General features: G+C 38.6%; 1 protein-coding gene across 1 annotated transcript in view; it reads right to left on the bottom strand.

The window, feature by feature from the left end:
* LOC140164595 (nose resistant to fluoxetine protein 6-like) overlaps positions 1-9,213 on the bottom strand; it is a 30,394-nt gene extending 21,181 nt beyond the window's left edge. The window contains exons 1-3 of the mRNA XM_072187915.1: positions 8,835-9,213; positions 2,006-2,157; positions 1,442-1,523 (exon numbers count right to left, since the gene is read on the bottom strand). Of these exons, the coding sequence (XP_072044016.1) occupies positions 1,442-1,523; positions 2,006-2,157; positions 8,835-8,940 (340 nt within the window). The 5' untranslated portion in view covers positions 8,941-9,213. The remainder of the gene's footprint in view (positions 1-1,441; positions 1,524-2,005; positions 2,158-8,834) is intronic.
* Between the last annotated feature and the right edge of the window lie 7,355 nt (positions 9,214-16,568).

Raw genomic sequence — 16,568 nt, 5'->3', positions numbered from 1 at the left:
CACCATATAAAGTAGAAAGGGTTCTTTTTCAGATCCAATTCTACAAAAGAAGATTTTCTACTTTATTGACGGCTTGGCGCCTAGATAGCTATTAACCTCCTTTTTGAAGCTGGTCCGTTTCACAATTCCAGGAATGTGAGGCCGGAGCGCATTCCATGTACGGGCAGTCGATGGTATGAAAGACTCATGACTAACAAGGTTAGATCTTGGAATTTGAACTGTAAGGTCGTGAGATCTAACTGAGCGGCGAGAGACGAGGGTCAGTCTGGAGCTGGTCAGGTATAGTTGACATAGTAACTCAGGTGCGTTCCCATAGAACATTCGATGGAACATAATAGTGGCACCTACTGCTCTACAGTGAGCCAAAGGCTGAATTTGAAGGGAGGAAAGTTCTTCTCCAGGGAGAAATCTGATTTAGTCTTACTTCAGATAAGTCTGTCGTAGGTGGCATACTTTCATGTCACCGTGTGATGTAGGAGTTGCTTCAGTTCCACACTATCTGCCTCTGAGAGCTTTATACCAAAGAATTGGAGGCTAGGATGACTGCCGACAGAGTCTCTGCAGTTGGAAACTGTGATGGATTGGCATTTAGCTGCTCCGAAAAGTATACCGTGTGTCGAAAGTCCGTTCCGCCTATATTCCGACTGGAACATAGCCTGAATATGGAAGTACCCCCTCTGTTTATTTGCTTTTGTATGTTATGGCAGATTTAAAGGTCTGCAAACCTTGATTTTCAATGGAAAAACAACAATAACCAAGGTTTGCACACTTTCGGAGGTTATCGACCATAAAAAGACAAAAACTTCAAATAAATTGCTAAGTGGCATTTATATTAATCCAAAACAATAACCAGTAACAAATTAATATCAAATTTAATTGTGTAAGTTTAATTTAAAGCATGTTAAAATGGTTTTCTGACTTATGACACACGGTATACGTTCCATGTAGAGGCCCATGTTTCGATCTCTAGTAGGTCTTTGTTGAGAGATGCAGCAGCAGCTTGTCTGTCCTCTCTAGACTCGATAAATCTCATCAGGGTAACATCGTCAGCATACAAGATTGAAGTATTTGTATCTCTCAGCCTCTGAGAGATGTCATCAATGAATATTATAAACAGGAGGGGACCAAGGATGGATCCTTGTGGGACACCAGCATTGATCCACTTCAGACTGGACGATATGCCATTCAGTACAACCTTCATGGAGCGGTTCGAGAGGTAGTCAACTAACCATGCTAACAGCTTTGTATTCTCAATATTTTATGATGTAGGATATATTTATTCACAGCCAAACCATACCATAGAAAACGTCTGGGCCTCATTTAAATGCATAACCATAACAAAAGGGCTGTTTAGCAGCGTTATACCTGTTAAGGTACATATAAAGTGAATACTTTCCCTTATTGCTCAAGAACTGCGAGATCGTATAAAAAGTGTACATACACTGTGTAAGGTTGTCTATATTTCGTATGATGTCATCCTCTGAACACACGTTGGGAACGCACACGCCATACATGAGCTGCAACTGTGTATTAAACATATTAAAACGGGGGCTTAAACAATGGTTAATACTAGTAGACCTAATCTTTGAACAAGTTCATTTGGAATGTTAGATTTAACTGTTAACATGATTCGTTGTGAACAATTCCAGTGAAAAATGATGTTGACTACTCACATTTTAGTGACGTTTCACCACTACACTAGTGGTCAACATAATTTTTCACTGGAATTGTTCACAACGAACCATGTAAACAGTTAATTCTAAGATTCCAAATATAATTTTAATGTGTTTCGATTTAAACACTTATTTAAACTTCAATGTATTTACTTTCTACACCATATTGCGTAATAATATGCAAAAACACCCCAACCCAAATAACCCTTTTTTATCTCAAAAAGAAAAGAACAACTTTCCCTAAACTGCTAAAAATCTCACGCTCCAAGTTCCTAAAAATAATGGCCAGGCATTAAAGGGGCGTGATAATCTTCCTCCCATTTTTTGTTTACCGGTACACGTAGACCAAGGCTAGATGAATTAACTCCAAAGTTGATGGAGCAGTAGTGTAAGCCTTGAAGAGATGTACATTCATGATAGTCTCCCAACCATTCGGAATTTCCGACCAAAACACCAGCAGGCACTTTACCAAATGCATCTAGTGCTGAAATGAAATATGGTTGAAATGATAAGTATTTTGAAACATTTTAAGCATTTTTATTATTTAAAAGCCGCCCACCCGGGGGGCACATCAATAATTTTTGGTGGGTATGCTCCCCGGAATTTTGAGGTGGTGGGTCTTTGGGAGCTGACGGCGTACCGGGTAAAAGGGGTCTTTCGGAGCTGCGAACCGGGCTGTGAACAAGTAAAATGGGGTCTTTTGGAGCTGCGAAAAGTCAAAATCAAGGGTCTTTCTTAGCTTTTTGGTTGAAAATCGCCTGAAAAAACAAGAAATATGAGGAATGAGCAATTTTTGGGTCTTTTAGAGCTGAAATTATCAAAATCAAGGGTCTTTCAGAGCTTTATTTTGGTCAAATATAGGGGTCTTTCGGAGCTGCGAAACCCCAAAAGGGGGGGCTTTCCGGGGGAGCATACCCGTATGGTCATTTGTGTTGAGTGCCCCCCCCCCCCCGGGGCCGCCCAAACATTCGAAATCATGAAGGGATCGGAATGAGCGTTTTGAGCGTTTCGACAGTATTTTTGTGGGACATGAGAGCACATCAGACATATCGAATTGCATTCTGAATACGAAGAATGTCTTTCTGATATCAAATAATTTTCATTTTTGAAATTCACGATATAATACAAATTTTATTAAAATTTGATATTTTTCACATTTTTGATATAACAGTCCTCGAAGTAAATTTTTAATAAATCTAAGGATATATTCATAAAGTATGTGTAGCTGGGAGGAAAAGCCGACGATCAATTGAAAATTTTGTTTTCATATTGAAGATATGGATTTTTTCCCAAAAAGACCTAATTTTGTTTGGTGTTTTGGGAAAAAATACATATCTTCAATACGAAAGGTCAAAATTGTCAATTGATCGTCGGCTTTTCATCCCACCTACATACACTTTAAGTATAAACCATCAGATTTATAAAGTTTACTTCGAGTACTGTTAAATATCAAAAATATCAATTTTTAATGATTTGCCATAAAATGTGTTTCCTCTAATACCTATGATTACATTGCGAATTTCAAAAGATCAAAATTATTTGATATCAGAAGGACATTCTTCGTATTCAGAATGCAATTCGATATCCTTTAACGTCCTGCCAAGTTTGCGCAGTGAAAATGTTACTTGATCAGTAAAATGGTATAAATGAGTGGAATACAAAGCCTCATAGCGTTATGTTGTGTTATTATAAATGTTAAATTTTACTGTAATTACTGTAGGCTTAGTCATTCACAGGGCATTTATGTGCACCAATGGCCATTACAATGGTGCAAAAAGTAGAAATTCGAAAAAGAAATTGAGGGCGTTGCTGCGGAGCAAATCACACATTATGGCTTTCATTTGAATTAAGCGCGAATATAATGGCGGGTTTTACATGTATCTATGCTTGCGTAAGATATTAATGATCGCTGTAAACTGCAACTTTTAAATTAAACCATTTTCTTGAAAAAATTTACTGAACGACATTGCCGAATCTTGCGAATGGGGTATAAAAACGTGCGTAAATAAACCATTCCTCTTTCTATGTCAACATATTGTGAATTTAATATCATTCATGATGAGAGTGTCATGCTCATCAATATAGTACAGGGGTAGGCAACCTAACTCGCCGGGCTAGAAATAACCAATAAAAAACTGCACAAGCTGCACATTTTTATTTTCAGTGTGCACAATTACAAACCATTTCCGGACGATTTTGAAGTAAAAATAACTGAATTTTCCACCTATTTTGTCTGAATTAATTTGGTAAACTATGCAAATTAATTTATATGTTTGCATGTTTGCTTATGTCTATCATCCTTGGCCCAAATCTTTGAAACTTTGATGACTGAGGAAGAAGTAATGGTATCAGCCTACACTAGTGTATCTTACTTACTTACTTACTTACTGACTAACCATTTGGTCTGAAATGGACATATCTCGAAATGCCACAAGGATATAAACCCCCAAGTGGTGTCAAATTAAAGAGAAAAAAGTAAAGAATATAATAAAAATATTTCCCAACCCGGGGTGGCACTCCTCATAAGACCCGGGTCAATAGTCATATGGGTGCTTTACATATCTCAAATACCAAGAAGGTATGAACCCCCGAGTGGTGTCAAATGAAAGAGAACAAAGTAAATAATAAAAATAATTTTCCCACCCGGGGGTAACACTCCTCATAGAACCTGCGTCAGTATTCATATTTTGGGTCCTTTTCATATCTCGAAATGCCAATAAGGTATGAGCTCCCGAGTGGTGTCAAATGAAAGGGAAAGAAGTTAAGAATTTTTTGAAATTATATTCCCCTCCGGGGTGACACTCCTCATGAAACCCAGGTCAATATTCCTATTTTGTGTCCTTTTCATATCTCGAAATGCCACAAAGGTATGAACCCCCCAAGTGGTGTCAAGTGGAGAACAAAGTAAAGAATATAATAAAAATATTTTCCCACTCCTCATAAGACCCGGGTCAATATTCATATGGGTGCTTTTCATATCTCAAAATGCCAATAAGGTATGACCCTCTGAGTGTTGTCAAATGAAAGAGAAAAAAGTAAAGAATGTGATAAAAAAAAATAATATCCGGGAGAGACACTCCTCATAAGACCAGTGGCTGTACCAGGAATCCTTTTTCGGGGCATGTGGGGTGGGGGTGAATTTCAGGGGGCAAAATCGACACATTTTGCACAAAATTACAGCAAAAAGTAGAAATTTACGTAATTGTTGGGGTTTTTGCCTCAAAAGTCGGGAGGGGGGGCAATAAAAATATTGGGGAGGCAAATACCCCCTTGCCCCCCCCCCCCCTTCTAGCGCCACCACTTCATAAGACTCCGGTCAACATTCTTATTGTGGGTCCTTTTCATATTTAGATATTCCAAGAATGTATGACCCCTTGGTGACAGGGCCAAAGTCCCATGGTTCAGCTGTGGTGCGGTAAACGCTCTTTTTTTTTTTTATCATCGTCACTTTAATAGTCTTATAGCTACCTGTGGTAATGAACTTAATTGTTAGCTATGCAGAATTCACGGTCATTGAATCATTGCAAAAATACAAAGCAATTATTCAAGCTTCTTCTCATGGAAACTTTTGAAAAAAGGTATACATAAATCCCGGGGATATGAATCATTCCCTGTCAACAATTGACATATTATTTGTCAATGAATTGCTGTGAAATTCAGATGTTTGCCTGTTCTGGCCCAATCAATTTCTATAGAAATATTTGGCATTGAAATTGTAACGTACACTCCTGTGTACGGGGCTCCTTTTACCATGCACTTTTGCATTTTAATTAATAGTTAGTGTTCCTTATTACTGAATCCTTTAATCGTGTTAATTCAAACGTGCTCTGTTGTCCTAAAATCACACTAATATTATACAAAATGCCAAAAAATCAGGTTTGAAAAGAATTGACCAAACTCATTTTAAAAGATCGCATATTATGGCTTAAATATAAGTTGTTATCGACCTTGCACTTCAGAATTTGTTCTTTTGTGTTTCTTTCTTTCCTTCTTGCTCGGGGCCCCTGAACCCTCGGGGCCCATGGACTTCGTCCACCCTATCCACCCGCTTGCTACGCCCCTGACAACTTTTCAGCGGGATTTTTTTTGTAAGTTACACAGCTGAAGTTGTGAAAGGGTTGTATAATATTATGGCATAAACAAGAATATGTTCGTTTTTCTCTTTCTTCCTATGAGCTGTGCCCTTAATGCAGAGATGTTTGTTTGTAACGTAATGGAATCAGAGCTATATACAATCTCGGCCAAAATTTTTGGAACGTACAGCCATTATTGTACCCAGTGTCCCCAAAAAAGGTTACATGTAGATTTTTGAAAATAATCTAAGTTAATGTTAACAAATTTAATGTCATTTTCATCTATGTACCCTCTACTAGTAACCCTGTGAATGTCAAGTTCACAACATGGTACTTAACTCGCATTCCACGAATTCCTGAGCATGCTGTTTACGTGTCATAATGCAACAGGCCTGAGGCTCATTACCACCGTCACAGCCATCGCGCATTTGGCGGGGCATTTGAGCAGGCCCAGCCATAGCATGGCAGATGCAGTATTTTATTCTGATGAACAGAGAAAACTGCAGAAATGCACAATATATTTTTACAGTAGGCCTGTATAACACAACACACCTCAACAACAAAACCCAAACAAAGCCTAAATGCAAAGATTGTTATTAATTTTACGATGTTGATGACACAAGATACAGCGTGCAGAACCGCCGTCACCAAAAACGTGGTATTCTCCAATAATGACCATCTTTCTTTATTTGTTAACACCAAGCGTCAAGAAGCTCTAAAATTGAGAACAATAAAAAGTAATAAACTTAAAATAAGAAATAAATGTGTGCTTATATTCAACTTTCGTTGTGCCATGATTTGATGGTGAGCCACTCTTGACACCCATGTCATCTTGCGCTCATAAGTTAAGTTGCTTTTTTAAAAAAGATACAGAGGTTTTTTTTAAAGATACAGAGTTGAAACTTAGCAAACAATTACAAGAAGGATGAGTAAATAATTTCCGAATAAAATTACATTGTTTTGTTGTACCATCATAAAATGCGGTTCATTTTCTACATGTAACCTTTTTATGGGACACCTTGTATTACCTTTTTCCTTCGGCACTTTTTCGGATAGAAAATAATTAATTTGGATAGGAATTAATTAAGTACAAATCGTGGGGTGAGAGCCAGAAGGTCCTAAGTGCATTTTTGGCCAAATTTAGATTTTTGTACAAAAAAATCATTACAACACTGGGCACCTTACGATTGTATAGCCATAAATCAAGGTATAGCCACAGAAACTGGGCACCTTATGATTGTATAGCCATAAATCAAGGTATAGCCACAGAAACTGGGCACCTTATGATTGTATAGCCATAATCAATTTATAGCCACAGAAAAGCCAGCGAAAATGTACATGCCCTGTATCACTAATGCAGAGGGCCCTAAGTACATAAATACCTGTATCTCAAAATAGCTTTTGTGCACATACGGCTGTGTGGTAACAAAATAATTCTTTACACTGGGAACCTTACACTCTTAAACTTGTCACAAATGAATAGAATCTATTCCAATTTTACAAGTATTACTATTCCGAGGAGGACATAACAGAATCTTGTCAAAATGACAAGGCCAATGTATTCAAATATTTGAATCAAAATGAATCGGATAACATGTAAAAGAAAACTGATCCCACCCAGGAATCGAAACCGGGACCTCACCTTCACATAGTGCAGTTTTGTCCACGGCAAATTCACCGTGACCTTTTCAGCCATAAACCCGCTTAGTGAAGATTAAACCGAAATATGCAGTACTAAACCATTATAGTAATCGATTGTCCAATGCACATTTCTTACCACGTGATAATATTAATCCAATGGCGATCGAATTGTCCGCTACGGTCGACTAATCCAATCGATAATGACACGGGCGGAGCTCCACTGACTGAGTTTTGGGGATTTTTCACTGGTTTGCTATCATTTACTCATCAAGGCGCTCCACTGTTATTATAAGGACTATGCTAATTATTTAAAGATTGACATGTAGAAAATAAACCATACTTGATTGAAAGAAAGTACTAAATTTGTACCTATTACGGTTTGGTGGTACCCCTTTCCCAAACGCGACCAAGTCAGGGCGGCCCGGTGAAGCAAAATGTGCATTGGATTAACACGGGAGTTTGGATAAGATGGTAGATATCCTTTCTCATACAAATGCATGCTCCCCCGTTATTAAAGTTTGTACCGGATTACAAATTCAGATATTTTGACAAGAAAAGTGAAACATAGAGCAAGTACTAAAATCAGAGCTTTTATACTTTTTGATATATGACGCTAACTAGTTCATCTCCTATACCCACAGCACAGCGCTACCAGTACGGGTCAATTACCTATGTGAGTGTCCCTGTGTTGTGTGCATTCATGTAGTTAACAATAACTGGATGATGATGAGACCCGTGCCTTAACCACTCGGCCATTCGAACCCATAAGCGATTACTTAAACTTACGGGCTAACCTGGTGAAATATATATTGTGTTGATATATTTCCCGTCGATCATTGCACTGTTTTTCCATGTTATATTTCCTCTACAGGGAGAGTGACAATTTTAATGTCTTGCATTTACGGCCTTAGCTACTATGGGATATTTGCGGCCCAGATTTGCGGGGAAGGGATTAAGTGACCGCTTATGGGTTCGAATTTCAGCCAGCTTAATCATTAAGCTCCCGTGGTCGAGTCACTGACCTCTATACATAGATATCAGTGACTTGAGTGGTTAAGGCCAGGGATATGTTAAGGCACAGTCTCGTAAACCTGAGGTTCGATTCCCGGGCGGGATCACTTTATCTACTTGCATGAAAAATTATATTTATTTTATGAATCGGATATTCTCATCAATATTACAAGCAACTCATCAAATTTGATAAGATTGCCTTGTCATTTTAAAAAACAAATAGATTCTTGTCAAAAATAACCCAACTCAAAATTACGAGGGTTTGATAGTTGTTAAAATAAAATGGAAACTACTAAGCATTGTCGCTTCAAATGACAATAGGGGCCTATACCTAATCAAAATGAACAATATATTTCATCAAAACGAATAATCTATCTGAAAATGACTTTCTATCTGTCTCGTCAAGTAAAAATGTATTACTATTTCTATACATTACCTTGAATAGATGTGGTCGTATCATTCCGTAGGAGTTGGATAATGGCTTCTTTGCAATCCATGCCGTCTATTTTGTGATCAAAATTTACTTGCTTATTTATATACATATAACGAGTACACTAATTCTATAAATAAACTGTCATGTTTTCATAGTCAGTCTGCTTAAAACTACCGTTAACCATATAGAGACCATTATCCGGGGACCATATGTAAGCAAATGTAAGTCTAGTCTCGGTCCCAGCCGATTTGTGCTCCATCGTCACTTAACAAACCGTCTGGCGACAACCTCATAGTACGTCTTTTCTGATTGGCCAATCATCGTCATAAGAAAATGTTATGATTGAGAATTGACTGTCAATCAGCGCTGGGTTTCAGCGCATGCAGCGGTTGATGGACAGCTGCGGCCCGGCTATGCAGTATTGCGGTTACATAAATCCACACAACGTTTGCGGTATCTACAAATAGTGGGGGCCTATGACGTCTATGGCAAGCCAAGGGGGCCAAAAGCGTGGAACAGCTACGCGTAGCTTCTTTCTCGTTACTTAATCACGTGGTTGGGTCGTTAGCTGCGCGTAGTATAGTTATAGGTATCCTCTTTCACAATTATTATCTTGTAATTAATTTACGGAATTAGCATAGATAACGAACTGGTAAAGGAGGCCAAATCACAGCACGTGTCAAGAGAACATGTTGCTAATGCCTGGCTAAAATGACACAAAGCATATTTATTTAGTGTTTCCAACTTTACACCGTGTTTAATATAATAGCAAGTAACTTTATACTCGGGCTGTATTAGCGGTGCAGGGGATATGAAGGTCAAACAACAACTACTACTGATGTAAAGCGCTGTGTAAAGATATTGCAGGAAAGCGATATCACATGCCACTGTGTAAATATGGAGAGAGTAAAATGGGTCATCATTTTTTTCGGAACGGTGGGGGGGGGGTTCCTAAATTTACAAAAAGTCGGCGTCAATAAATTGCGGCCGTCACTATTTCGGCATCAAAATGTTATGACCCCGACTCCCACCACCGATACACCTTACCCCCTAGACAGGCTAAAATTGTATTGAAATCAGTCTTTTTGAATACAATAAACACACTATCTGTAGTCATCTTGTGACTCCTACATTTTGTCATTATCAATTTATGACCCCCCTCCCCTTATTTTTCTTTCCAAAAAAGTATGACCCCTATATTTGAGATCCCCTTCCGAAGAAAATGATAGCCCCCTAAATATAGAACAATCATCATTCTGTTCAGATATTACTTTAATAGCACCTATACCATTTTTTGCTGATATACTACAGATATTTTCATTTACAAAAATTAACAACGTAATATTTGTGAGAGAGGATGTTTACATCAGCTCCACGTGTTTAAAACCGCGAATCTGATTGGTTAATAAGCTGCACGTAACGAGAAAGAAGCTGCGCGTAGCTAGTCCCACGTTCTGAGCCGCTTAGCTTGCCATAGACGTCTAGTGTCACTTGCACAAGTCACGTCCTTTAAAGCCATATTATAACATTTGCTGAGGAGGACGCCCTCACTGAATTTTTTTAATTCATTTTTTTACACGATTAAATTGTACTTTATTAAACCAATATACCCTGCAAAAATCAAGACTCTAGGTGCTGTAGTTTTGTCAAAATCAGAGATTTTGAATAAAAGGCTGATTCAGCCATTTATTATTACGATGGAATCGTTAGTCGAACGCATACACGATGTTCATAACACACAGTATGTACGCGGCGTGGGCGACGGTGATATACACAACAAAGGGTCGTACCACAACATGACCGAAGGAGTGGTATGTATTGGCGACACGTGCGCTGGTAGTAAATTCCAATTTTCTTTGCTTTGCCGTAGTTGTTCGGCTCAAAAATAAAAGGGATATATCTGACAGTAAAAGCTAACATTTTATGGCAAAGAAATGCTAATCTATTTTTTTGAAAATGTTATAATATTGCTTTAACCAATTTATTTGGAAATTCATTAACCAATCAGCGATCGTCAGACGGTTTGTTTAGTGACGGAGGAACACAAACCGGCTGGGACCGAGACAATTGAAGTCACGTACATTGCCTTTCGACACCACATTGCCTTTCCGGTATCATAAGGGACGCACCATTTGATATCAAGAGCTATCAAGGGGGCTGGGTAGTTTTTGGAAGAAAAAAGAAATGCTTCGTCATCTGAGCAAAAAAGAATAATTTGCTCCACCTCAAACCAAAAAAGAAAAAAAGATTTGATACCAAAGGTAAAAAAGAATTGTCACAGGTTATAGTGAAGAAAAATTAACCGCGTGTTTGACTATTTTAGCATTGACTTATTTTAGCTATTGATTATATTGTGTGCGCATTTTTTCGCAAATTGCACCCAATGTCAAAAAGAAATCTATGCCACACGGATGGGAGCCATACGTGGGGATGTATGTGGGTATGTTTTTTCATGAGAAAACCTTACACATGAGTCTATGTTTTGATGAAAATGATCACAAGACATAGATCTCCTTCGAAAATTTTCAAGTTCCTCCGCTACGCGCGAAAAAATCACCATTCATTTAGGTGCTAAAAACGTTAAAATGGGTTTCATAAAGTCTGAAAACAAATCGTGGAAAATAGAACTAAATTACCTCGCTGAGGTGGGTTTTTTTTGTGCTTCATCCGGGTGCTTAAAAACATGCTTCACCGAGGTGCTAAAAATGTCACGACCCCAGCTACCCAACCCCTCCCCCACCTTGATTTCTAATGGTGCGTCCCTAAATCAGGTTCAACAACAGCACCCAGTTTTTTTGGGTTAAAATTCATGAGTTTGGATTTGGTTTCCGATGTTAAGCTATTCAATGATCAGGCTATTTTAATATGCGCAGACAGTGTGAGTACAAAATGCCTGCACGTACTCTCACCGTAAAGGGTCACCGTTCATACTGATCACTGATTTCTTATTCATGTGACACAATTGTGACGTGTCATGTCAAAAGGAGACACTTTTGGGCAGGTTATCAATTTTGAGGTTTTTACATATCTTCAATATACAATGCCGTTTCCCCAATGAAATCGGACATTCCTAAGCGAAGATATTGAGTTCGTAAGTTATGGTATTATAAAATTGGAAATTGAGATATCGGCCTTTAAAAATATTATTGACAATGTTGAGAGTAGGAATTACCTAGAAAAATGTCTCAAAAATATAAGATGCCAGTTATATTTCGGTCTGAACATCTTTTAAAAACATTAATAATAGTTTGGGGAAAAGTTCACTTTGGTGACCAGTCTCTGGCTAGTAAGGTTTGACGATTGATTCGACTTCTATGGACCATTTAGAAAAAAATAGCCACCATGTCCCTCGCGAAAATCCGGCATTTTTCGCTAGAGGCCAAAATCAAAATGGCCGCCACCACCATTTTGACAATTTAAGTTTTGAACCAGAGCACCTATAATCATGCACAAAGACACTTTTTCGGATATGTCGAGTACAAGGATTCCGATTCTGACATTAGTTTGACATTACGGCATCATTTTCACCCAGAAATCCAAGATGGTGGCCGGCACCATCTTGAAAAATTTAGTTTTGAACAAGAGGACCTTAAATCGTGTACAAAGACACTTTTTGGATAAGTCGACCACAAGGATTTCAAATTTGACATTACTTTGACATTACGAACTCATATTTACCCAGAAATCCAAGATGGTGGCCGCGCCATCTTGAAAAAAAATAAATTTTGAACCAGATTACCTAAAATCGTGTACAAAGACACTTTTTCCGGTAAGTCGACCCCAAGAAATCCGAATCTGACATTAATTTGACGTTACAAAATAATTTTTGCCCAGAAATCCAAGATGGCCCCCATTTGGTAGAGCGTAAATGTGATTTTGAATGAGAGCAGAAGCATAAGTGTGTCATTTCCGCCTTATCTGGGGTTCATGTCTCTTATATGGGGTTTCAACTGCCTTATCTTGGGTTTACATCCCTTATCTAGGGATAAGGCGCCTTATCTGTGGTTTAGACGGCCTTATCCTGGGTTTACGTTCCTTACCTGTGGCTAAGATGCCTTAACCTTAGCATATCGCAGTCTAAACCCAGATAAGGCATATAAACCCCAGATGATGCGCCGTAACCCCAGATAAGCGACGTAGACCCCAGATAAAGCAGTCTAAACCCCAAATAAGGCGCCTTAACCCTAAATAAGGAACATAAACCCCAGAAAAGGCATCTAAACCCCACATAAGGTGCCTTAACTCTAGATAAGGGTTTTAACCCCAGATAAAGGTCGTAAACCTCAGATAAGGCATATAAACCCAAGATAAGGCACCTTAACCCCAGATAAGAGACGTAAACTCAGATATGGCAGTCTAAACCCCAGATAAGGCGCCGTCTGGGGTTTACTTCTCTTATATTAGGTTTATGTTCCTTATTTATGGTTAAGGCGCCTTATTTGGGGTTGGGACTGGTTTATCTGAGGTGTACGTCCCTTATCTGGGGTTACGGCGCCTTATCGGGGGTTTTTAAAAACTGTCATATCTGAGTTTACGTCTCTTATCTGGGGTTAAGGCGCCTTATCTTGGGTTTCGATGTCTTATCTGAGGTTTACGACCCTTATCTGGGGTTAACGACCCGTATCTAGAGTTAAGGCACCTTATGTGGGGTTTAGATGCCTTTTCTTAGGTTTATGTTCCTCATTTAGGGTTAAAGCGCCTTATTTGGGGGTTGGACTGCTTTATCGACGGTCTACGTCTCTTATCTGGGGTTACGGCGCATTATCTGGGGTTTACATGCCTTATCTGGGTTTAAACTGCGATATGCTAAGGTTAAGGCATCTTAGCCACAGGTAAGGAACGTAAACCCAGGATAAGGCCGTCTAAACCACAGGTAAGGTGCCTTATCCCTAGATAAGGGATGTAAACCCAAGATAAGGCAGTTTAAACCCCATATAAGGGACATGAACCCCAGATAAGGCGGAAATGACACATTTATGCTTCTGCTTTCATTCAAAAATCACATTTACGCTCTACCAAATGGGGGCCATCTTGGATTTCTGGGCAAAAATTATTTTGTAACGTCAAATTAATGTCAGATTCGGATTTCTTGGGGTCGACTTACCGGAAAAAGTGTCTTTGTACACGATTTTAGGTAATCTGGTTCAAAACTTATTTTTTCAAGATGGCGCCGGCGGCCACCATCTTGGATTTCTGGGTAAATATGAGTTCGTAATGTCAAAGTAATGTCAAATTCGAAATCCTTGTGGTCGACTTATCCAAAAAAGTGTCTTTGTACACGATTTAAGGTCCTCTTGTTCAAAACTAAATTTTTCAAGATGGTGCCGGCCACCATCTTGGATTTCTGGGTGAAAATGATGCCGTAATGTCAAACTAATGTCAGAATCGGAATCCTTGTACTCGACATATCCGAAAAAGTGTCTTTGTGCATGATTATAGGTGCTCTGGTTCAAAACTTAAATTTTCAAAATGGTGGTGGCCGCCATTTTGGATTTTGGCCTCTAGCGAAAAATGCCGGGATTTTCGCGAGGGACATGGTGGCTATTTTTTTCTAAATGGTCCATAGAAGTCGAATCAATCGTCAAACCTTACTAGCCAGAGAGTGGTCACCAAAGTGAACTTTTCCCCCTAACTATAACATCACAAATTCGCAACAAACACAAATTGTGAAAAAATCTCCCCCGGCCAGATTTTTGGCTATTTCTCCAATTACGATCCTGCCCAAAAGTGTCTCCTTTTGACATGACACGTCACAATAAATTGTGTTATTCTGGAAAATTATCGCAAATTCTTATTTTTAACTAAGCAAAACTAAGTGCTTAGGCCTATATTTGAATTCTTTCCATTTTTACGAGTACAAAGAAATAAAGAAGCAAATGTACAGACAAATCACAGATATACTCACACCGTTGGTGAATACTTCAAACAGGGAAGTACACTTCCCTGCTTCAAAGTTCTTGATAACATAATAGAGAGATTGCGATTTCCAAGCGTAGGTATCGGACGTACGTTGATCTATTCAAAACCACTCTCCTGTATCGAAGCGAGGTCACGTATTTAGCAAGTTTTGAAGATTTTCCACGTGCGAAATCAACGTAGATACATCTTTGAAAATGCACAAAATTTGTCCATTTCATTTCCATTCATATGTGAAAGACAGTCAAAGATAATGAACATACGAAGGAAAGTCTAATTATTATTATGATCCTTTTTATTTGTAAAAAATCATTATAATAAAGGTGCAGCGATGTGTTAAAAATTTATACGCGATGTCCATACGCAGAGATTGAAATGTGTGTGATACTTTGCGTATAAAAAATGACATTGCGATTTCGCATTTCGGATTCAAACATGGAATAAAACGCAGGTGCTACGTTGAAATATGCTGATTTTACCTCATGTCGAAGTTCATGCAACGCACCCAATTTTCAGGACGAAAAAGTCTCATTTTGAAAGTAAAGTCATGATATATGAATGTAGTGAATCGATGTGTGGCCGCAAACGCCTGAAAACATGCATGCAAATGAATCCAAAATGGTACGGCAAGAATGTTGGCACCGCGTGCGTACGTCGAAGTTCACTTTTCAATGTGCGAACTGTAGTTAGAATAACAAAAACGACTGGTAAGCAAGTCTACTAAATGACCTTAAAAGGTCAAGTCGTCTGAAAACCCAAGTAAGTTTCATCACAGAATGACCTCGACCAGTTAGGACAAGTTAATTATACGTGAAGGTATTTTTTTAATTAACTTTTTGTTACATTTTTCTGGTGACATGACTTTTCTTCATCTTTGTCTTTGGAACACTGAGTTTCTTTTCTTAACATCAGTTTTTCCAATCCTGCGCATGGATATTCAACAGCTATGGAGAGTAAACCTGCAGATGCGTAAGAAATCATCACACTGCCACAAAAGATGTAACACTGGAATAGCAAACAAATAAACAGGTTATTGTGGATTATTTTGATGGTGGTATTTGTCCAGATAAACCAACCTCAGAGTAAGTTAATAGTTTTAAGAATTAGACTGGAGTACATTATTATACTTATACCGTAGTGCTGCAAAAGTTTATCATTATTTACGTCACTGACTGGTGCCAAGTGTATCAGTATCGCTATCATTTTGAACAAAACCCAAGAATCGGTCGCTATACCCGGGTTTCACCAGCCCATTCTTGGGTTTTGCACCCCAACTAAGGAATGCCTCAGCAAAACTCAAATCGGAAGGTATACCATGGTATTGCTGCTATATCTAGAATTGCTCCCGATTTGAGTTTTGCCGGGCTAAACATAAGATTCCGAGATTATACCCTGGTTTTGCGGGGTATTCCTAGGAATGGGCTTCAAAACCATAGAATCGCTACCCGAATTCGAGTTTTGCTTGATTAAACCCAAGATTTGAAGGTTATAAGCTGTTATACAGTGGTATTGCTGCCCATTCTTAGGAATGGACTGCAAAATCCTAGACTTGCTACATGCACGATTTGGCGAAACCCGGGTATAGTGACCGTTTCTTGGGTTTTCCTCAAAATTATACACTTATGCTTCCATATCAAGCGCTCAGAATGTGCTGCAAGCTTCCGTTTCCAACACATGCGAGACAGCGGTCTGACTTTTCCTCATAAAAGACGTTTAGGTTGGCTGGAGTCATTATGGTCATAGGTATAGATCTCCATAGAAATGAGATTCTAAGTGGTTCCATTTATATATACTTATAGTGGAAGTGCGACAGTTAAGATA

The sequence above is a fragment of the Amphiura filiformis genome, chromosome 1 (genome assembly GCF_039555335.1).
Source record: "Amphiura filiformis chromosome 1, Afil_fr2py, whole genome shotgun sequence".
Classification (NCBI taxonomy): Eukaryota; Metazoa; Echinodermata; class Ophiuroidea; order Amphilepidida; family Amphiuridae; genus Amphiura; species Amphiura filiformis.
The sequence above is the reverse complement of the archived record's forward strand: the minus strand, read 5'-3'. Positions and strand labels throughout refer to the sequence as shown.